This window comes from Nanorana parkeri, unplaced genomic scaffold (genome assembly GCF_000935625.1).
Source record: "Nanorana parkeri isolate BGI_ZX_2015 unplaced genomic scaffold, ASM93562v1 scaffold917, whole genome shotgun sequence".
Taxonomy (NCBI): domain Eukaryota; kingdom Metazoa; phylum Chordata; class Amphibia; order Anura; family Dicroglossidae; genus Nanorana; species Nanorana parkeri.
In genome coordinates, this window is record NW_017307185.1 from 392,929 (window position 1) to 416,437 (window position 23,509).

General features: G+C 41.1%; 1 protein-coding gene across 1 annotated transcript in view; it reads right to left on the reverse strand.

The window, feature by feature from the left end:
- The window catches only part of PLEKHA4 (pleckstrin homology domain containing A4), a 40,386-nt gene extending 18,024 nt beyond the window's left edge, over window positions 1–22,362 (reverse strand). Inside the window, exons 1-12 of the mRNA XM_018566096.1 lie at window positions 22,216–22,362; window positions 17,705–17,812; window positions 17,359–17,431; window positions 14,197–14,297; window positions 13,424–13,539; window positions 11,375–11,809; window positions 11,240–11,248; window positions 9,040–10,066; window positions 7,885–7,965; window positions 5,333–5,425; window positions 2,610–2,678; window positions 197–277 (exon numbers count right to left, since the gene is read on the reverse strand). Of these exons, the coding sequence (XP_018421598.1) occupies window positions 197–277; window positions 2,610–2,678; window positions 5,333–5,425; window positions 7,885–7,965; window positions 9,040–10,066; window positions 11,240–11,248; window positions 11,375–11,809; window positions 13,424–13,539; window positions 14,197–14,297; window positions 17,359–17,431; window positions 17,705–17,812; window positions 22,216–22,302 (2,280 nt within the window). The 5' untranslated portion in view covers window positions 22,303–22,362. The remainder of the gene's footprint in view (window positions 1–196; window positions 278–2,609; window positions 2,679–5,332; window positions 5,426–7,884; window positions 7,966–9,039; window positions 10,067–11,239; window positions 11,249–11,374; window positions 11,810–13,423; window positions 13,540–14,196; window positions 14,298–17,358; window positions 17,432–17,704; window positions 17,813–22,215) is intronic.
- Window positions 22,363–23,509: the final 1,147 nt, after the last annotated feature.

The following is a 23,509-nucleotide window of genomic DNA, read 5'->3' on the forward strand; positions in this document are numbered from 1 at the left end:
GCCACACACTGCTCATGTTCAAACAGTGCATGGCCCAGCTTTAGACACAAATCATTTTTGGATCTTGATTTTCTAATAAGCTGATGAGTGAATCTCCTATTTGAGGTTCATCAGTATGTTAGGTGACAGTGCAGAGGAGAATATTGGAATTATTTTCTTTTCCTAGAGACAGACAAAGAAACACTTGGTGATTTACCTTTTCAGCTTTAAAGTGAGCAGACTCCTCTTCAATGCTGACAAGAAGTTTGTCTTGGCCACAAATCTTGGTCAGAAAAACCTGTAGTAAAAAGGGTAAGACATTACAATGTGAAGAAAACATGCACAAGAGATTGTTCCTCCACATTATTATAAAGGGGTAATAAAACCTGTGAATTTAAATGCTCTTTAGTAGGTATGGATGAAGCCTGGCCCTCCATTGAGTAATAGCAATAACAATTATTTTATGCACACTGATGTGTTAGAGACAAAAGGACAAGTGAGGCAGACTGTTTCCTTAAAAGGGAATGCATAGTGGTTATCTACAGATTCTTTATTATGATTAGGGCTAAAAAGAGTAAAATAAAGCATACTGTTCTTTATGTAGTGCAGTAAATGTGAAATATTATTTCCTCATGTGCCCTGGTTTCTCCTTACTTTCTTGAAAAAAAGCTGGTTGTTTGCAGAGCTTCATAGCTCCAGCTGAAATCTACCCAAACAAGTAAAATAGCCAGAGCAATGACTCTTCTCCTTCCCTTCTCCCCCTCACTGCCTTACCCTTCCCTCCGAGGATTAAATCAGAGTGACAAGGAAGCAACTTTCGCTGTGCTCTCACATAACAAAACCAGACTGAGAATCTTTTGTCATGGGTGCTCCCTGTTGTAAATGTTTATGTGTAAAAATACTGTGTGTGTATTTACATTATCTATAGACTGTACTTATCACAACCTTTAACTTTTATGGCAGAACTATAGTGCTTGCCATTGCTAGTCTTCATATTCAGGGACCATGTTCCCCATGTATGTTGTAGTAGCCACCGCTCTAAGCTCACTCCCGTGATGGACTACAAATCTCACATCTAGTTTACCAATTTGTGTTGAGATTGTAGTCCCATCACAGGAGTGAGCTTGGAGCGGTGGCTACTTTACCACACACACAGAAACCATGTGAAACAAAAGTAGCCAGGAAGGAAGGACAGTGTCAGCATTAATTCAGAGATCATTTGAGGATCTACAGCTGAGCAATACACAAATAAGATACATTTGTGTTATTAGTTTGGGTACTCGAATGCATTTTTAAGGTTTAACTCCTGAGTTTAGCGTCACTTTAAAAGGAGAACTATGAGGTGAGTGCTTTTCACTCCTCATAGTTCTAGCCGACCTGTGACAATGAGACTGTCACAGGTCGGCTCAGTAGATCGGGAGGTGAGCGAACACATACCGGCGTACGCTCACCTCTCGATCCTGTCACGGCTCTCTGCCGTGACAGGGGAGGGTCTGGATTCCCCCCTTCTCGCTCCGATCCGCCAGCGCTGACTGGCGGAACGGACGGGGGAGGGGGCGGGTACAGCTGGCTCTGCCTCTAGATAGGCAGAGCCAGCTGTCACACAGCTGGGCGGATCCAGACATAAAATTGTCGGGATCCGCTTCAGCGTCTTAGTATACCGCGAGCTACATCTCGCGGTATACTGAGCCTAGGGTGACGGGAAGACGCTAGTTTGTGTCCTCCCGTTACCCTAAGGAGAACTATGGGGAAAAGCCTTAACCCACAGAGTTCTCCTTTAACTACTGTTGTGTGAGAAACACCAAGAGAATAACCACATAGGGCCAGCACTTTTTTTTTCTCAGCCTTTTAGCTATTTCTTGCACAACTCTGTATCTCCTCCTAAAGACAGAGCTGCTGAACAGGTTCCATCAAATCACCAGATTGGACCTTTAGTCTACCCACACCCAGACTGCAGCTGTAAGCTCAAATTAGGAGATTCGGGTTTGGGTGGGATGTGCCTCTTCCCAGCCTGTTTGCACACCTGCCAAACTAATGCACCTATTTGCCAATACAAATTCCCAGAAAAATGCCATTTGTTCTGGAAAACTGCATGCACATTTGTTCTGGGTGAATGGAGGCAAAACCAAAAATGTTAATTACTATATTTTCTTTCCTTGTCGAATGTAATTCATTCAGAAGATTAGCGTGAATTAGAAAAATACTGCATTATGGTCACTAGATTGAGCCAAGGATCATAGGAAATAAATAGTTCTTTCCCACGAACCTCAGTTCTTCTAGTGGCCATAATGCAGTATTTTCCCAATATTACATTTGGCCTGGAAAGAAAATATACTAACATTTGTTTTTGCCCCATTCACACAGACCACACACCGTTGTGCAGAACAAATGGCTGTGCAATTTATTTAAAAGAAAAAAAAAAATCCACTCCTTATAAAACCCTTGCTGAATACAGCTAGGCATGTTCAGCATTTAAGTGAATAGAGGCAAGTGGGCTTACAAGGCAATTTGAGAGCCCAACTGACAAGAGTCACTGAGCTGTCACTGTCAAACAAGAACCTTGATGTACCACATAGTAGACACGTAGTAGAAACAGCTGGAACAGCAAGCACACAGAGCAAAGTACTTACATCAATGCTATTTTCGGGCGCACGAGCTGGATAAGGACCTCTGTTCTGATACTGGGCAGGTCCTGAAGGCTACGATATTTAAAACATAGGAGAGTTAAGTTTTTTCTTAAAGTAGATATCCATGTAAAGATTCTGTAATAACGTCATAGGTTAGTTTGCCTTTTTTTTTTATATGCAGTCAGGCAGCCCCAGGAGGTATCAATAAAATAAGCAGCTTTAAAAAAATATTTAGTAATATTTCCTCTATATCACACTTGCTGCAAAATTCCAGATAATCTTCATAACTCCATCCTGCCCTTTTTCCAGGACGAGCCAACCATTAGATGCTCGCCCACAACATCACAGGAGCAAGCACTGTCCTTGTTCAGAGCAGCACACTGAGCTCACCTGCAGCAACAGGATAGAGAGCACTCTGAGGGGAATTTATCAAAACTGCAGCAGACAGAATTTGGAGCAGTTTCCCATAGCAACAAATCAGCTTCTATCTTTCATTTTAAAACCTTAACTGAACAGAGAAGCTGATTGCTTGCTATGGGCAACTGCTCCAGTCTTGATAATTTCCCCTCTGTGCATTCATGGGACTCTGAACAAGGATGGTGCTCGCTCCTACAAAGCTGGGGATGAACATCCAACAGCTGGCTTGTCCTGGAAAAATGGCAGGATGGAGCTATGAAGGATATTGAGAATTTTGTGGCAGGTATGGTATGAAGGATACATCACTAAAGATTTTTAAAAGCGGCTTATTTTATTGGTGTTTTTTTGTAATTTATTTATTTTTTTAAGATGAACCAACCCATTAAACCAACTGTAATGGCTTTTCTGTAAAACAGTCAAAATTCAACAATTAGTAGGAGACCGTGTCCTCAGTAGCCCTATTCCCACTGGCATTAAATTGCAGTCATATGTGCAGGCATGATCTAGATGGAATAATAATTTTTTTTTTAAATAAAGCTCTTTCTATGTCCATGCCCCTTCAAGCCCATTTCCACCTTTGCAGAGATATTTTTTTGAAGAAAAAAAAAGCCAGCAATGTACATCAAATGCTCATGAAGCGGGCATATGCAGCTGTTGTATATGAACACCAAATATTATTTTGTTAGCTGTCCTCTTAAGCAGAGCTGGTGTGTAGTGATCGTGTTACAATGATTCACAGGGAGGGGGGTCAGCTGCTTTACAATCTGACCTCAGTGTCTGACAAGTTTCTTCATGGCACTGTCCTGGCAGCACCAATAACACCCAATATAGTTATGAAGCTGCCTGCCTTCAACCTCTGTATACAAAAAGTGCATCTAAACCCTGAAACAAACATGTAATATGTTACAGCTTACCAGTTCTTAGATGTTGTGGCTGCATTTGCTTTCTATTTTCACAATTTCTCCCTTTATTTTCACCTGGTAATCTCGCAAACAAACACACTGTCTGTCCCTGGGTTGCTACACTAACTTCTACACTGTATGCATGGAAGGAGCCGTGGTTGCCACCCAGGCTGGACATTAAATAGAGCTGCCTTTGTCCATCTCAATTACATGCTGGGTAATGCCAATAGTAGTTTACAGAACAAAGATAAGGTGGTTTTCATTATCTTAAAGGAAGGTCATTTCAAGGGAAGTGCATTTCTGTCAAGATCAACAGGTATTTTCTGTACTTGTAAAAACGTTCTTAACCTGAAAAAAGTAAACAAATACACTCACCACATCTGAAAGGACTGGCAAGTTGCAAAATATTACTTTTTTCTAGGGTTTAGTTATCCTTTAACTACAGCCTGCATGCATACTTCAATTTGGTATACATTAAAAGCAGGCAGCACCATTAATACACTAAGCTACAACTCCTGCAGCCTGAACAAGGCCACAGAAAAGACTAAAGGAAGTGACTCCCTCAACCTACTTGCTAAACTGTACCCAACAATCGTAACATGGAGCCATCCCTTGTAATCCTTCCTTGATAACTGTTCGGTTACAAAATTAGCATTTATAAAAGATATACAGAAGCACCCCCAATTCAGTAGTACTGATAAGAACAATGACATGCATACATCAAAGTAGCCAATTCCTAGTTACAGCGTATCTGAACCAACAAACAAATGTGTCTTATGTTGCAGGGTACCAGTCCCTCGATGTGTTGACTACATTTGTAATTTGTTTTTACGATTGCTTTCCTTTATTTTCACCTGGTGATCCAGCCAGTAATATACTTCTTGTCTTAGAATGGCTCCACTCTATGGAGGAGCAACGGAGCCACCCTAGGACAGCAGTATTTTCACCCTGTGGAGAGGATAGTGTTACATGCACTAGCAGGTTTACATGGACTTAACAAATTTATTCTGAACTCCAGCTAACAGCTTTTAAGCAGTTACAGCAAGAATTTTTTTTTCCCTTTTGGGATAAAGGTTTTACAGAAAAGAATAAAAGCGGACCATTGAAAGCATGTCCGTCAGTGTAAATGGTTTGCCAACTGCCACTTCTGCTGGACAGTTTGATCTGTTAAAGGAATGGAAAATAACAGACTTACTGGTGAAAATAAAATTTAAAAAAAGCTTAAAAAAAAGAAAAAACTAATGCGGCCACTACATCCAAGAACTGGTAAGCTACAATAGGTTACATTTTTGCTTTTGGGTTTGGATACGCTTTAAGATCCATGAGCTATAAAATATAGGACACATTAAATGTAATAACATGAGTTCTTATATCACTTTGTTTTTATTTTATAAATGTGAATCTCACCACAGCACCCAGAGACATCCTCTTTCCCGCAGGCATATGTGGACGAGTGGAAACTGGAGGCAAAGGAGGTAACTGGGAGTAACTAGCTGAAGCCTGAATGAAAAGAACAGTTTTCAGTTGCTTAAGAGTAAATACAAAGTCATTTTAACTTTAATTATGTGCACTATAGGATGTACCACCATATTGGAAAAGTTCAGCTTTTATTTTTCCTTAGATTTGGATAGACTGGTGAGGGGTTGGGGCCTCTGTCAGGTTTTATTACTGTCTCTGTTAGGAAGATTTACTTTCTCCAAAAGTTGTGATTACCAATGTCACCAGGAATGTAAGTGGACATAAGCCCAAAATTTTGAGTTGCCACCAGAACAGGAATAGAGAGGAAATCTTATAACAGACACTTGCTTCTGCGACAATTGTCTAAAGCTGGCCATACACTGCTTAGATTTCTGGAAGAACTTTCTTTCGACTTATTAGTTGACGGGGTCAAATCCATGATCGATTTTGATGCAGTGATAAAAAAAAGTCAAAGGAGCAGGATGGAAATTTTTTTTCAAACGAATGTAATTCTAACAGCGTATGTGGTTTTCATTCAGGAAATTCCATCCATTCCAAAATCGAATGTTAAGGTCAAACGTAATTTCGATCGACATCTGTCAGAGTGTACAAACTCTGAACTCTACTAGTGTATGGCCAGCTTAACAAGGGATTTCCCTCACATTGCAAAGATATCCTCCCACTTCCTGTTGAGTCTACAGGACAGGAGGTAAATGGAAACCTTCCTAAAGAGACACAGATGGCTACAAAACAAACAAAAAAAAACTGGCAGCAGTTTTAACCCTCCCCAACACCATTAAAAAATAAAACACTTTTTTTTGGTTTTAGATATACTTGAGGTATTTCTAAAGCCAAACATTTTTTTTTTTGAGTTTTAGAGAGCGTGGGCGAAGGGTTTAAATCTGTCCGGTTTCTATTGCTAATGTACAAGAAGGATAACACAAGAAGTGTTTGTAATGGTTTATTAAAGACTGCTTTTGATCATTAAAGTCAGTTAAATTGAACACATTTTGGGAGTTCAAAGGGCCCCCTTATCAGAACTATAAGAAAACATATAAAATGCAGTAAATATCATCCTGATAAAAACTGTGTGCCAAGGTGGTGGGTAGAAGGATTATTTATTGAACTGGATCAAATGTAAAAAAATGTGATAGCACAAAAACATAGTACATAATTATGCCGTGTACACCAATAATTGTGTGTATACTTAAAGTCCATTTCCACCTTTGTAAGTGATTCGCATTTCTTGTTATAATGAAGAGGTGCAGTGATGAAGTGTGTGCACTTTTCATGAATCACATTTTATTTAGGCCTGAAGACTAAAAATTTTCAATTTTCTCCACAGGAAAATCAGACAACAGGTTGGATAATAATTAGGCTGTAAACAGCTCCCTTCCTGTTAATCATTGCAACACGATCGGTAAACACAAGCTCTGCCTTTGCACACAATACACTGTCTGGGGGGAAGGCACTTTGAATACTAATGGATGGGAGAGCTCAAACAGAGCTTGCAAAACACAGAGGCATTTAAATGAGGATATGAAGAGGAAAGCTAAGAAAAAAAAATTGCATACACCTGCTTCATGTACAATGTGTTCAGGGCTGGAATATGTTTTTTTTTTTAAATACTTCTGTAAAAAGGTGAAAATGGGCTTTAAGCTGGCCATACATGCTTCAAATTTCTGGGAATTTCTGCATCATCCAAATCTATTCCCCCATCCATGCTAAAAGCTGCAAGCACTATTTGGGTATTCTGACAGTGGGAGTTCAATGCACACAGCAAGATATTTGTTCATCCACACTGCTAGCATGGATGGGGGAAATCTATTTTTCTTGCAGCCACGCAGTCTAAAACGAAAAATATCTGTCTACCCAGCTTTAATGTCATTATCTCTCAATCTCCAAGCAACAGAAAAAAACTATGTCCCCATAGAAAAATTAGGACAGCGGAGCTTTCACTCAACATACAATGCTTTGTCAGGACAAAAAGGGTTCAAATCTTGCTTAAAATTGATCATGAGGTCTGCCATCACAGTACAGACAGGCTTAATTATGCCATAATTCTGCCATTCAAAATAAAATGGGACTGTTAGGAGCGCTCTTACAATGCCTATAATTATCAGTGTTAAACCAATAAATAATTAGGAAGATATTTAGAAAACCTTAACCACAGATAAAATAAGTATAGCGTAAAGATAGGAAACATCCTATCTTTATTGTCTAGCTCACAAACACAGGATACAAAGTTCGCCAAGAATGAAGGCTCTGACCAGAACACTGCTCATCTGGAACTCAGACACAGGGCCTGGCCATCACCCCAAGGAAACACAAGACTAGACAAGGCGCTAGCCAATTGCGGAAGTAAAATAAAGCTTTGTGTTCTGTGTATGGCTATCAGCGTTTCAGTAATGCACTCAGGGAAATATCAGTTTACACTGCTCTAGAGATGCACACAACTGCTCATTCACGAAGTTCATTAGCTCATGATATAGTCTACTCACCATATTTGACAGGTGCCTCGGTGTGTAGCCAAGACTGCGGCCAGAAAAAGCTGCCAGAGGGTGCAATGACCGCTCAGAATACTGTTGGCAGAAAGAAATGGAAACATTAGCAAAACAGGAAGAGAGTTTTGTTCAGAATCTTAACATTTACACTACATTCTGCAGAACTACCACAGGAAACAATGTTTGTATGATGTGATCTGTATACATAGATGGGCTTTATCCTTACTGAGAGCAATGGCTTTGGAAGAAATTGCTTATTAGCTTTGGCAAAAAACACTGATGGATTGAAATTCTGCCAAAAATAAATCTAATACACAACGCCCATGCAAAACTGCTGATTTATGACAAAATAAACCATATTTGTGGAAAGAGGCACAAAAGGTAAACCCTGAAAAACAATTTTATGTCAAACACCACCTAAACTGGGAGAAAAATATTATAAAAAAAAGACTAAAACAAATGTTATAAACAAAGAAAAGCCTGTACTCAATGAGGGAAGAACATTTACTGTATATGTACACTACACATCCTGCGTGGTTACAATAACAAATACTGGACACATGTGCAAAGTACGGGATTCACTGACAACGTCAAACAAATTTAAACAAATCACTAGTAAACATGCTATGCCGATATAAAAGTTACTTGTCTCAGATTTAGACTTTTAAATGCACTATTCAAAAGTAAAAAGTCCTATTCTAACCCAATGATCTCACCAAACCTACCAGTACAAAATACTTTCTTGTGCCAAGTGTAGACCCAACTAGCCAATTAAAAAAACAGAGATCATAAAATCTGAAGTAAAAGTGAAGCTGCTGTCCATAACTAAAGATCTGATTGCTTCACTTTTGCAGCAATAGCGCAAAAAACACAGAATAATGTGTTGTTGGTTTGACATCACTGTGGTCTCACCCACCCATTGGTGCATGAGAGGGAAATGGCAACCAGCAGAATCATGTAACAAGAGGATGTACTATTGCTTAAAAACCCTGTGAGAAGGTAAAAGTAAACAGTCCGGGCTATCTGACTGAAGCCAAGTTCCCTGGACAAGATTTGCAGCTTAATAGCCCAGAGATGCTCTTTAAATTACATTAGATGGCTTATCTAATTACATACTGCAAAACCAATCACAAAGCGGATGTTGAACTTTACCCTTGGTCCTTGGCTGCGATGTCTTCTCATTGATGGCGTTAGAGATAGTTCAGAAGAATATTCTTCCACAATTACTCGTTCTGATGGAGTGTTTGGTCTGATTTGCATTCTGTTGTTCGGATAGCCATGGGCTCTGGAAGGTAAATTCATTCCGCCTCCGTCTACCATTCTTTCATCTTCTGCTCCCAAAGGCTGAGATCTCCTGGTATATCGATTGGGTCCTTTTGACAAAGTTGATGCCGCAAAAGGGTCATCAGATGGCAAGACATCATACCTGTCAGAGGGAGTTTGCGGTCTTGATGCTGATTTAACAATGTGACTTCTGGTCCTGGAGCTGGTCACATAGTACTCACTAGCTCTTTCTTCATTATGTCTGACAGGTGCAGAATTTGGAACCCTATCTTCTGAAGGAAGGATGTCCACACGTCCAATGGGTGTGTTGGATCTAACAGTGATCCTTCCCAGGGAAGGAGATCCAGTAACAGCCACAAATACATCCTCACTGGATGCAGCTCTGTGCTTGGGAGACTGGATTTTGGGGCTGAGACTTGGGGTCAAGGGGGTCTCTTTTCTAGGACTACTCAAAGTTGGGGCAGCATTTGGGTGAGAATTGTCCAAGTAGTGGACAGGACTTGCATACTTTAAGTTAGGAGGAGGACTTCTCTTTACAATACGGTGTCGTGTAACCTCTGATGAGATAGGTGGAAGAGATTGTGATCTTGAGGCCTTAACAAATCTTTGAGCCATATACTCAATTTTTTCTGCAGAAGGACATGTTGCAGATGATGGAGAGGGCGGATGTAGGGACATACTCCTTACATCCCGAGTTTCCACATTCTCATTCTGCTGGATGAATTTCTCATCTCGTGATTTCCAATTGCTATCCATAACTTCAGAGTTGTATTTATGTGTAGGAAGTGTGGCAGGAGAAGAAGGAGCAGAGCAGGAAACAGCAGAGGAATATTCATCATGCGGACATTCAAATCCATTAGGATGAGGTCTAGGAGGACTCCTGGCTTGGTAAAGTCTGTAGAAAATACACAATGAAAACCATGTGAATTCATATGTTCATAATAGTGCATTTATAAGACAGGCTAGTCCATGTATGGGCTCTGATGTTCTCTAAAGTGAATCTAAAGCCAAAACTTTTGTTTTCAGATTAGAATGGTGCTGTGTTAGAAACCCCTGTTGGGTTTTCACTTTCGTCTTTATCTTTGTTAGGAAGATTCACCCTCTGTCTTGATGATCACTTTCACTGGGACTTAAAGTGAGGAACAATCTAAATCTCTGAGTTGTCACCAGAACTGCAAGAGAGGAAATCTTTCAATAGCGATACTCTTCCCAATGATAACCAAGTAGGGGTCATAACTCTTCCGTACTTTATCCAAAATGACAACATTCAATATTTACTTTAACCTGTCTCTGCTCTTTGGAGGAGACAATGGGGGCGATTTAAAAGTGACCTTTGTTTTAAAGTTTAACTAGATTACCTCTCGCCAGACACTAGGTTAAGACTTATGGTTCATTACTTATGGCAGTGACAAAACCAATTGCCAGAATGAATATTTCCAACAAATTTCAATTTGTGTGTGTATTTCCATTCATTAGTACACGAACAGACCGCACTATCCAGAGAATTCCAATACTGTAGACTTTATTGAAATTCACAGCAAATCCAGTATAACAGTCAATAAAAGTGTATAAAGCAACAAATGCCAGCACTGCACACCCCCAACCAACTACAACCTCTCACATGTTTCACCCGAAGGCTTATTCATAGAGGTCTATGAGGTCAAAGAGACCTCTATGAATAAGCCTTCGGGTGAAACATGTGAGAGGTTGTAGTTGGTTGGGGGTGTGCAGTGCTGGCATTTGTTGCTTTATACACTTTTATTGACTGTTATATTGGATTTGCTGTGGATTTCAATAAAGTCTGCAGTATTGGAATTCTCTGGATAGTGCGGTCTGTTCGTATACTGCTGCATTCCAAGGTGGAGACGCATTAGACCTGCACCTGGGGAGTCCTGATGGTGGCTAAGGAATTGGAGCGGTGAGATTTCCCTTGGCTCTATATTTCCATTCATTAATGTGGATTCCTGAAATTAGGTCCACACTAGACAACACAACAAATATGCTCATCACATGACAAATTATCCCTGCGCTTTATCTAAATAAATGTATTCCCCCCTATTCCCTACACTCTAATGGGCTCAAGAAGAACATAGTACCATTACATACATGTGTGGTAAGTGCATTCCTGCCACCAAAAGATGGAGTGCAAGTTCAGTAATGCAACTCTTAACTGTCCACATTAACATATAAACCATTTTCTTACTCTGCAGAAGGTTGCTCCTTATGGAAAGGCACCCATTCTTCATCCTCTGGTATAGAATCCTTGCCCTCTAGCGACATCTTGCTTTCCACCTCTTGTCTGCTGTAAGTGAATTCAATATTCTTTAAAGTACTCTCTGGTGTTGGTGGAGGAACAGACCCATTCTGCAAGACCGATGCATAATGTTGTATGGCGTCTGTTAAAGATTCTCTTAGTCCACTGAACAAGCTGTCCTTTTCCAAGTCTCCGTTTCTGTCCTGTTCTGGCAGACTGTCCCTGGAGCTCTCATCCTGTGATCTGGTCTCAGACAGGTGAGCAATCTCCAGAGACTCAGCACTTTTGCCATCATCGCCCACAGTGTTTATTTCACTATGGGAAAAGTCCTCATAGCTGGCATATAGTTCATCTTGCGGAGTCAGGTTGTGGCCATGGTTGGTTCTGTAAGACAGAAATGGCACGTGATTCACATCCATCCAAAAAAAACTCTACATATTTGAGATCTGCAATTAAAATAACCAATTCAATGATTGTTTGTGATAACTATTCGGGGTAGGTGTTAAAGGAGAACTATGGGGTTAAGGCTTTTCCCCATAGCTCTCCTTAGGGTAATGGGAGGACACAAACCAGCATCCTCCCGTCACCCTAGAGCTGTAGCTCGCGGTATACTGAGACCACGCAGTATACCGCGAGCTACTGCTCGCGGTATACTGAGACGCCGCAGCTGAAGAGGATCCCGCTAATTATGTCTAGATAATCAGAGCCAGCTGTCAGTCATGCAGCTGGGCAGATCCAGAGGCAGATCCAGCTGTACCCGTCCACGCTGGCGGATCGGAGCGGGGAATCCAGCTCCTCCCCTGTCACGGCAGAGAGACGTGACAGGATCAAGAGGTGAGCGAACGCCGGAATGTGTTCGCTCAACTTCCGATCTACTAAGCCGACCTGTGACAGTCTCATTGTCACAGGTCGGCTAGAACTATAAGGTGAGTGAAAAGCACTCACCTCATAGTTCTCCTTTAATGTGTGAGATTACATTATACTAAGTCCTGCACAGACATTTTGGAAAATGTATGAGTCACCAGGGAACTGTTCCCCGTTTGGCTTAGGAGAGGAAATGATCTTTTCAGTGCAAATGGACTGGGATGCACACACTGGAAACATTAATCAGAATGGAAAATCAGAAAGTCATCTGGGTTGAGGTGGATCTCTCTGAAATAATAGGGATCTGTCTTTTTATGTCCAACCTGAAAAATAGCTAATAGAGATGCATTTGAACTTTTTACAGATAAAAATTCCAACATTTAAATTCCAGCTTTCCATCCCATTCATCCATATTTAATTTTCAGAAGATTTAATTTTCACAGGCATAAAACATCTAAGGAATAAAGACTTCCAATGGTTCTAGATCTTTAACCCTTTGTTAGTGCTAATCTAGATTTGAACACTGCCCTGATAATGGGATCTGCCAACACAGTACAGGCAGGGTTAATTCGGGTAAAGATTAACCCCCCTTGAATTCCAGAGAAAAATGCAGATAAGCAAAACAAATTTTTTCAGGAAAGGGCAATTTATAAGCAGCAATTTTTCAATATTTGTTAAAATATATGCATAATGACAATATGTACCAAATATAAATTGTTATCCCAATTTGGCTGCAAATATGGAAATACACTTTAACAGCCCCAACTCTATAAGGCTTTGTCAAACATAAAAAGGCAATGTAGTGCTGTAATCCCCACCAACCATATCATATTTATTAAAGATTAAATCTGTTGCTATGGATAATTACACATCATAGCCTGTTCCTTTGTTCAGGAAGTCTCTATTTTCTGTATATTGTACTTCTCTGGAAAGGGCCATTTCATCTATTATACAACCCTTCACAAAGAGTCACAAATGCCATTATTTTTACTACGTAGCTTTTCATTGCAAGCTTATACATTCATAGTTTGATTAACATTTTGCACCGTGAGCCAAAGGACTGTAAGGGAAGATCAGTCTTTAGAGGTCTCCCATACAAAAAAATATATTAAACAAGATATCTAATATTCGTACCTGTTTTTGCTGTCAGCGACTACCAAAGCTGACTGGTTCATGGCTCGGATCCAGGCATTCATGTCCTCTTGTGTGTCTGCTCCAAAATAATAAGTCCTCATACCAGGATGTTCTGCCTGAAATGTCGGAGCACATAAAGAGCAGATATAAAACAGTGCCTTATTCATGAGAAAATGAATCTAGGGGAAATGGGCCGTCTACAGCACCCAAATTCTGCTCTCAGTATCACATAGCAGAGCCTGGTTGGCTAATATGGGCAACAACCAGATGTCTCATCACCTTCACTTTTTCAGTATGTGATAGGATAAAGTGTGATACACTCAGACTTCACTAACACTTTAATGACAGAAAGACAACCTTAGGTGCCCTTTGGGATGTTCTAAGAATTGCACGAAAAGATTTTGTTGGTTTAGTTTGGATAGAATATGGAAGGGTTAGACGGTCTAACGTGTTTTTATATCTGCCGGTGTCTCCCCACTGCAGATATTTACCCTATTTGTCCTGGGACCACTATCACCAGAAATGATTAGAATTCAGAGCATAGTGAAGGTAAAATCCTTCATTGGGGACACCAGTTCCTGTGACAACTCTCCAAGATGGAAATTCTGCTCACTTCGGAGAAAAAAGTAACTTTATAGTCTGGGGAAGGGTTAAACCCCTATCTAAAATTAAAAAACTAAGCAAAAAAGGGTTTGGCTTAAATTTTTTAACTGCTGCTGTAGTTGAAAAATCAGTGTCATTGTTTTTGTTTAATAGATAACTGTAGGGCACACCTTAAAACTGAATCTTCTATTTTTCACTTCTCTTGGGCTGGCAGGTAAGATTTCATAACTCGGTAAAAGGATGCTGCCAAGTACAGTCTCCTCTCGGCTGTCTAGAAAATGAAAAATCACAACACAGTGAGAATACAAGATATTTGGACATAGAAAAACAAGAATATTTCTCGGTTATTTAACTGGTACAATTAAAGGGGTTGGCGTTTTCAATGCAAACCAGTGTTGTCACTTTTATAGTCTAAAAGGAAAGAAAATATTGTATTTCCCAAGAGAAGAACTTGGCAGGCAAATCAGGTACCTCGAGATAACACAAGGATAGTGTATAGGACAAAATCAGATAAAATGCTATACATACCCTTAATATAAACGTCATTCATATAGCATTGCATCATTTTTTTTTACCATTGGTTTCAGGGCCGCCGTCAGGGCGTTACAGCCAGCACTCTTGTACTGGGCCCTGGCCACATCAAGTCAGCTCAACACGGGCTGCCCCTTGGGAAGAAGGATGGTCCTGCCCACTTGCCATAATAACCAATTGATGGACAGGCTCCTCCCCTAAAAGTGTCCGGGCCCCGTGCAAGGAAGGAGCCTGTCCATAAACTAGTTACCATGGAGAGTGGGCAGGGCCATTTGCTGGGCAGGTCAATCAGGGCCCCATCTGCTCTTGCTTAGCCTCCACCCACCCAGTGATTAGGCTCCACCCTGCATCGCTCACAGTCCTCAGTGTCTTTGGCAGAAGCTGCCCTGAGGTTAGCAGCAAGGGGTGAGCAGCTTAGAAGAAAGGGGGGTGCACAGTGTAAGATGAAGTATTGAAAAGTGTGCAGAAGTTAATAGTGTTGAAACAGGGTGGCAGCCTGCTGCCCTCCCAACACTGTTAACTTCTTCACCCTCTGTATTCCTCTTCCTACACTGCTCACCTCTGTACCCCCTGCCACAAGTAGTGCAAAGTGTGAGCAGAATAGGAAGAGAGATAAAGAGGTGAGCAGAGTGGATGCAGAGGGTGCAGGGCTGAGCAGGATAGAAAGAGGGGTTCAGAGGTAAACCGAGTAGGAATGAGGGATGCAGGGGTGAGCAAAAAAGATAGGAGGTACAGAGGTGAGCAGAGTAGGAACGGGAATGCTGAGTAGGAAGAGGAATGCAGGGGGTGCAGAGGCGAGCAGAGTAGGAACACGGATGCAGAGGCGAGCAGAGTAGGAACACGGATGCAGAGGCGAGCAGAGTAGGAACACGGATGCAGAGGCGAGCAGAGTAGGAACAAGGATGCAGTGGGGTGCAGAGGTGAGCAGTGTAGGAACAAGGATGCAGTGGGGTGCAGAGGTGAGCAGTTTTAAAAGGTTGCAGGGGAAGCAGGGATAAAAACTGTTGGAAAAGGGGGACAGAGGTGAACCCGGGTGCTGGGGTCTGTGCTTGTGGTGCCTTAGAAGCTGGGTGTCAGACTGTTGGGAGACACCAGTGTCAACTCTACACCTGCAGTAGTGGAGCGATCACACAATCAAGAAGCGTCGGAGAGAACCGGGGGAGTCAGCGACAGCATTGGGTAAGTGGAGACCTGCACTGAAGGACACATGTAGTACTGCATGCACTAAACAGATGTGTCACATGCCTAGTGCCTGTTATACATGTCTATCAATCTACCTTGTAATGAGAGCATAACTGCAAGGTAGATCAACAAACATACATGGCAGGCGGGAAAAAAGTGTATGCTCATTCAATACATGTATGGGACTACATATTTTACATTCCCATGCGTTTATTATATGCATACAAGTATGGGAATGCAGAACATGTATTTCCATACTTTTATTGTATTGTATTTAATGGGCTGCCTTAAAGTGGAACTAAATTGTGTTTATAAAAAAATTGCTAAATGGGCAGGTTTTGATAGCAAAGACTGTGCAAGTCTCTACCAAAAAAAGTGCCTACCTACCTGTCAGCAATTTTTATTTCAGTGCACAGACCCAGCATGCTGGAATGACGTAACTCCCGTGCACAGGAGTTACATCATGCCTGCCAGCCAAAGAACCCAGAAGACCAGGAGAAGATGACAGTGCCAGAGACAGAGGGGAGGACAGAAAGCAATGCAGAAGGGCATGGTCTGCAAGTCAGCCATAAATTGCCAATATGCTGTGCATACCTGCTCTTATGGCAATCACCTCCAGAACTCTATTTTTTAAATAACCACGTTACTTCCAAGTTAAGGAAGGTTTTGTAGGAAACTACTAGGCCTTGTTCTCACCGAGTGTGAGAACCTCTGCTCTATTCCTCCTGCACATTAGAGCACGATGCAGCATCTCACTGTGCGCCAGTCAGGAGGCATGCCCTGTCAGGTAGGGTGTAGGGGGCCCCAAGATCTCTGATAGCGGCCCTGATTGTTTTAGGTATTTCACTTCCAAAAAAAAAAAAATGATCAAGGTGTAAATATAGGATTATATAGTTACATAGTATTTGAGGTTGAAGACTAAGTCCATCAAGTCCAACGTATTGCGTGTGTGCATTTATGTTTGAGCAGGTGTGTGCGTGTGTATTAGTCCATGTGTGATTTTGCTCTTAGGAGTACCTGTACCCCTGTATATTATGGTCTCCAAGGAACTTGTCCAGGAGTTTCTTGAATGATTCCACACTCTTAGCTGAAATCACTTCCTGCGGCAGCGAGTTCCAGACCTTAACCGCTACAACTGTGAAGAACCCCTTGCGCCCCGTGTGTTGAATTTTTTTCTCTACCAAATTTTGGTGGTCCCCCTCTGGTCTTTGTTACGGAGCTTACCGTAAACAGTTTGTTAACAATGTTGCTTTGACCATTGAACAGTTTATACAAGAAAATCATGTCCCCCCTTAATCTCCTAACCTCCAAAGAGAACATATTTAATTTTAACAACCTTGTTTCATAGTTCAGATCCTCGAACCCCTTAATGAGTTTGGTTGCCCTCCTCTGGACTTTTTCCAGCTCAAGGAAATCTTTTCTGAGTATAGGTGACCAAAACTGGACCGCATACTCCAGATGTGGCCGAACCAGTGATCTGTAAAGTGGCAAAATTATAGACTTGTCCCTGCAATACACTCTTCTTAATGCAAGACAGGACTCTACTTGCTTTGTTTACAGCAGTCTGGCACGGCAAGCTGTATATATATTTGTTAATAAATATATCATTTATGGATTACCTCTGTAATAAAATAGGCAGAAATCAGACAGCACAAACCATCTTCTCTTCCAAAGTCGTAAGCCTTGACTGTCCTAAGAGGGGAGGGGGGAAAAAAATGATTAAAACGTTTTGAAGTTTTTTTTAAACTGGCACTAGAGGGAGCCCTTTCCAATACATTTGCTATAAGGCAGAGAAGATAATTCCACTCTCACAATACATCAGTGAACAGATCAAATTAGATTCGGGGTTACTGAAGCAATATCACTGAAGGATAACTTGTGATGGATTGCTATGGATTTTGCTTGTAGAATAAAGGGTAAGGAAAAGGACAAGGAGGAAAAGCAGCACAGTATTTATCCACTGACCTGCTTATAAAGCCAACCCCGAATTATCACCGGAGAATTGGGGTCTCTCTTAATAGAATATTCCCTTTTTCCAAATGTGTGCACTCTTTTTATTGATCTGGTTGATGGCTAAGAATAAAAGAGAGAAATGTTATAGTATTAAACTCTCAAACTTTTTTTTTTTAAATAATTAATCCAAATCAAACAAATATACATTGCCCAGCAAAGTATTTCTTTACATTGCCCAAACACTTAAAATCATCATGTAAACTCTCAAACTTTTTTTTTTTAAATAATTAATCCAAAAACAAATATACATTGCCCAGCAAAGTATTTCTTTACATTGCCCAAACACTTAAAATCATCATGTTTCTCTCAGGTTAGCTTCCCTGAACTTCCTGTCCAGTACAAGATCACAAAAGGACAGAGCAGACTCCAGAGCTCAACTAGCTAGGAGAAGGGAGCAGAGGGGAGCGTCTTGCCTTGCTGTCTCTGTGTGTTTGTACAGGATATAGGGCCAGTGCTCAGGGGACCAGCTGATTCTGCAGGAAACACACTTTTATCCATCATGATGCAACTTCCATTGTAAGTGATTTCATCAGCATTTCAATTAGCTTTAAAAAACCTTCTGGTTTTAATATCACTTAACAGTTGCTTGTAATAGCTAAACTGATTACATATGTGGCTTTATCTGTCCCCTTACCTCATAGTAGCCCACTATGCCTGTCTGAGCTGAAAGAAGTTGGAAGCAGGCCAAAAATCTGAAACAATGTTACATAATGTGATGAACGTCTCAGCCACCATACTGAATATGATACATTGTTACAGCACTCAGCTACTAATGAAGGTAGGTTTGTGATTCACCCAAATGGCCTGCCATCCGACAGGCAAAGGTTTGCTCTGCACACTCGTATTGGTCTATAGAGGCAGCCCATCATAACAACAGACTAGTTCAAAACTGTAGACTAGGAGAGACTGAGAAACGCCAACACCGCCCGCAAAATTCTGAGCTTTACAGAATGCCCAGTATTTGGGCGAATCAGAGGGTACTAAAAACTGCTGTAAGGTAAGTACCTCTGGATGCCTGCATTTCATACCTGCCAGCAGCTTCATGGTTTTCTTAAAGTGGCAGAAACTCTTCAAATAACTGCAGCAGAAAACAAAGATTTTGCTGCCACAAGGGAGCCGGTTTGACATGAGTCAAGGATCACGGCTTTCAGACCTTGCCTGGTCCTGATGTATGAAGCAAAATTCCAGTAAACTTAAACAGCTTCATTCCTGGTCTTTGACCATAAGATTTTTCTGTGAAAATGTACAGGAATGCACAGATTAAAACAGACTTTAAAGAGGTAACCTTAACGCATTTCGCATGACATGCTTAATCGTAGGCTCTTTCTCCAAAATGGGTCAAACGCTGGTTTCATTTGTGCTTGCCTGTACATTTTTCAGAATGAATCTTACGGTCAAGAAAGACAAAACACGGAGTAAAGCGGTTTCATTTTACTGGAATTTTGCTGAATAACTGCAGTAGGATGCATAGCGTACGAGCAGGAATTTATACTTAAAAGTTGTCCAGTGAGAGATGGTGCACTTACACTCCCCTAGACTAATCATGGGATTCATTTACTTATTGAAAGTATTATACATGCATTATAAAAGACTAAATGAGTGATTGGGTGCAAAGGAAACATGCCCTATAAACCAGTTGGACCCCATTCATAAACATGACTATATTAAATCTCTGTAAAGGTGACCATACACCTGCCGATCGTACGATAATCGCGGGAAATCTCACCATAATCGGCAGGTGTATGGAAGGCTTGCGACCGTTTCTACTGTACGGTCGCACGTCTTTTGTCTTACGAGCATGTTTGAAAACCAGCCAAAAATCGCACACTGCCAGCTCAGCATTGCATTCATCGGAAGCCCTCCCCCTCAGCGGGGCAGGCTTGCGATGATCGCAAGTACAATCTGCCTGTCCAAAATGGGCAGATCGTACAAAATTTTAATTAGCTTACAACCATGGTTGTAAAGTGTATGGCCAGCTTTAGGCCCCATTCTCACTGTCCACTTGTATTTTCATGCAAAAACTGCCAGACTAGGCACTTTATTTATACTTCATATATATTTACACATATATGCATCTGTCCTTTGTCCATTGAAACAGTCCACTGAAGTTACCAATGAGATTTCAGCAAATAGACGCGACTTGCTTTTACACGCTTTTATATGCGTTTAAAAGCTAGAAATGGATGCACCAGACTTCTATTTTTCCTAAACACAGCTAAACTGACTGCATATAAAAGCATCTAAATGAAAGGTGTGAATGGATCCATTGGAAACCATTAGATGCATATATACGCGTTTAGAAAACTATTAAAAATGCATATAAAAAATAGGGCTGCGGAAATTAACGATCGTTAATTTTTTTGATCAATCAAAATTATTTTGATCGGAACTCACCTCTCCGCCGGCTTCCGGGTCTTCCGTCGGAGATCCGGTGATGTCACAGACTCCTCCCCCCTTCCCCGAGTGGCTCTGTCGGCTAACGAAGGGAAGGGGGAAGGAGTCTGGTGACATCGATGTCCGTGGCGTCACCGGACTCCTCCCCTTCCCTTCGTTAGCCTCCCCCTTCCCTTCGTTGTGAGCCTTATTGTAACTGCAAAGTAATTGGATCTTCTATGTGCCTCATTTTATATGCTGCAAATCTTTCTCGTGCCCAGGCTGATTTTTGGTATGTATAGCCCCCTCCATTCAGCAGTGCAATTGTTCACTGCTGAACCATTGCACTGGTCTGGTTCAGCAGTTCCTGATCTGAACCATTGCACTGGTTCATTGTTCCTGATCTTTTCAGAAAACAATGGATGGCTGAATATCTATTTCTGGACTTAAAACTGCCTTTAATATTAATTTTCCCCCCAACAATAAGTATCAATCACAGGGGCCCCAACAATTGTCTGGGATCATAACTGTCCATTCGCAGCATTGGGGTCTAACAAAGTTGGTTAGACCCCACAGAGCCCTGCTACCCTGGTGAGATCCCCTCAGAGCCCTGGTGAGACCCCACAAATCCATGGTGAGACCCCATGGAGACCTGGTGAGACCAGGGCTCTGTGGGGTCTTGCCAGGGCTCTGTGGGTCTAACAAGGCTGGTTAGACCCCACAGAGCCCTGCTACCCTGGTGAGGCCTCCTCAAAGCTCTAGTGAGACCCCCCTCTGTATGTGCATGATAATTAAATCGAAATTAGTCGATTAATCGATTTTTAAAAATTTCGATTAATCGAACAGGAAAATTTTAATCATTACCAGCCCTAATATAAAAGCACCTAATCGTACCCTAGTGTGAATGGGGCCTTAGTCAGACAATGAGCAGATGAGAGCAGTATGGGTGGGATTTATCAAAACTGGAGCTAGCAAAATCTGGACCAGCTGTGCATTGCAACCAATCAGCAGCTCTTTCATTTTCAAATCCTAACTGAACAAACTGAAGAGAGAAGCCGATTGGTTGCCACGGGCAACTGCTCCAGATTTTGTCTGCTCCAGTTTTGATAAATTCCCCCCCAATGTATCTTTTTACTGTATAACTACAGGGACACACAGCCACTACGGAGAGAACAGCTTCACACCTTTCCAAAGAGGAGAGCTCCATGCACTATCCTTTACATAAGCAGGAGAATGTGATGTTGATAACCACTGCGAATTACTGCTAAATCAGTAAACATGGACATTTTATAATTAGGACTAAGTATGGAGTAGGCTCAGTATGGCAATAAATAAGTAATTTATTCAAGAAGAACACCAGCCAAAATGAGAAAAATTATTAAAAGTTAAAAACAAACAATAAAACCAGCTTTTGCTGCAATTTGTATGCCACTTGATGTCCTCAGTCTGATGGGCATCATTCAACTCGCTTCCTCTGAGCCCAGGTTGTCCTGGACAGTGAAAGGAGAAGCAGCACAGTGGCGAGTTCACCTCTGTCACTCTACCATCTCTTCCTGTTGTCATTCTTCTTGTCAGTACATAAGCGGATTGGCTCTTTGTGCCGCTTCTTCCTCACACCCCATCCCTGCTGTACAAGGACTGCAAGAGGCTACCAGGTCAAATTCAGGTACTTAGACTGTTTGCAAGTACCTTTAATGATGTAATAATGATTACAGAGCTACATTACCGTGTGTCCTTTGTATTTGTCTAGCATTCTGCTTTAACATTTTAGAACATTTATAAATGTTCCACTTCGTGAAGTGTTCATTATGCTTCAAAGCAAATGTGGTCTAACCATAGCTTGAGGTATCAGGTCTTGTTAAAGTGAAAGGATTATTTGATTTATAATATCCTGCCACCTGCAAGCTAGTACGAGCACTCATGTACAGTTACATGTTAGTATTACTTTAAATACATTGTACTTGTATCTCTGTGTTTTACATTCATTCAACACATGATTTACGATCATCTTCTAAGCATTGCATACATTATACAGCCACCCACTCATTCTGGTTAAAGCAGGCATTTTATACACTTAAAACTTTGCTCACCCTTGACCCCGGGCTAACAGAGGTGGTTGTGGCAACGCTGCTGGCCACACTGAGGCCACTTCTGGGACGTTCCATTTCTTCAGTCATGGTTGGCGGGTTGTAACGAGAATGGGATGGTCTCTTGCTGGGTCAGGAGTTCATCAAAGACCCTGTAAAATAAACACTTCTTTAATCATCCATTCCTGGGTTAGTCAGACAGAAAACATAGGTATTAAAAAGGCTTGGACAATTCATTGACTTGCACCAACACATTTACCCTGAGAAACAGAAACCAGAGACTCTAAATATACAAGACCTTAAAGTCTAAGCAGACCATGGGTGGGCATAAACAGAAAATCATTTGCTGACAATGATGGGCACTGAGATGTTACCCTTGGTATTTTTAACCCCCACAGTTCTATTGCTACAAAGTATCTTCTTCCTGACCCCATCAGTGTAATATATAGATATAGATATATATTGTGCAGGGATCATTTTTTTGGAAGGGAAAGTTCTCCGTTCAAACACAAGTTCTTACACATGTATGCCTTCATACAATAGTTTGCGTCCAGAGCTGAGCATCTGAGGTAATGGCAGCATGTCCAATTACATGCAATGACTGCCCATGCTCTGCATAGCATACGAGTCTCATGGAGCAATTTGTGAGACTGCCCCAATCACAAGTGGGGTCTGATGGGTACTTCCCATCAGGGGCACAACCATAAATTATAGGGCCCCATAGCAAAACTTTAAAGCTCCCTGGCCAACTCTCTCTTTAGCGGTTGTCATAGTCAACTGTGACAATACATCATAATCAAACCAATTTAGTTGTGCAAGGATAAAATATACCTAGTCACCAGCTGCAACAATGTGTATAAATAGCGATCAGTGAAGGCTAGTATGTTGCGCTTGGTGCTATTTGTTCTACCTGATGATCGTTTCCTCGTGTATGTCGTAAATACTGTGATTGTAGTGATTGTGAAAAATTATAATTAAAATGAATAAAAAGGTGAGGATGAAAGTATTAATAGTTGTGTTGTGATAATTATTAAAACTAAATAAACACATTTAAAAACATCTTTTGTTGAGTGTTTTTTTAATCTATAATCTGTGATTACTTTTATAGTGTAAGTTATTCCAAAAACCGTGTGGCGGGGTCTAATACGCCTCACTCATCTAGAATTAATGTGTACTGTGGGTATCCAAGTGGCGGGTATAGAAATGTGAGTTTTATAAATATTAAATGTAGCAATAGTCGTATGTTAATTAGTGCATACATAAATACAACAATTATTGTGCCAATAAATAATCAAAT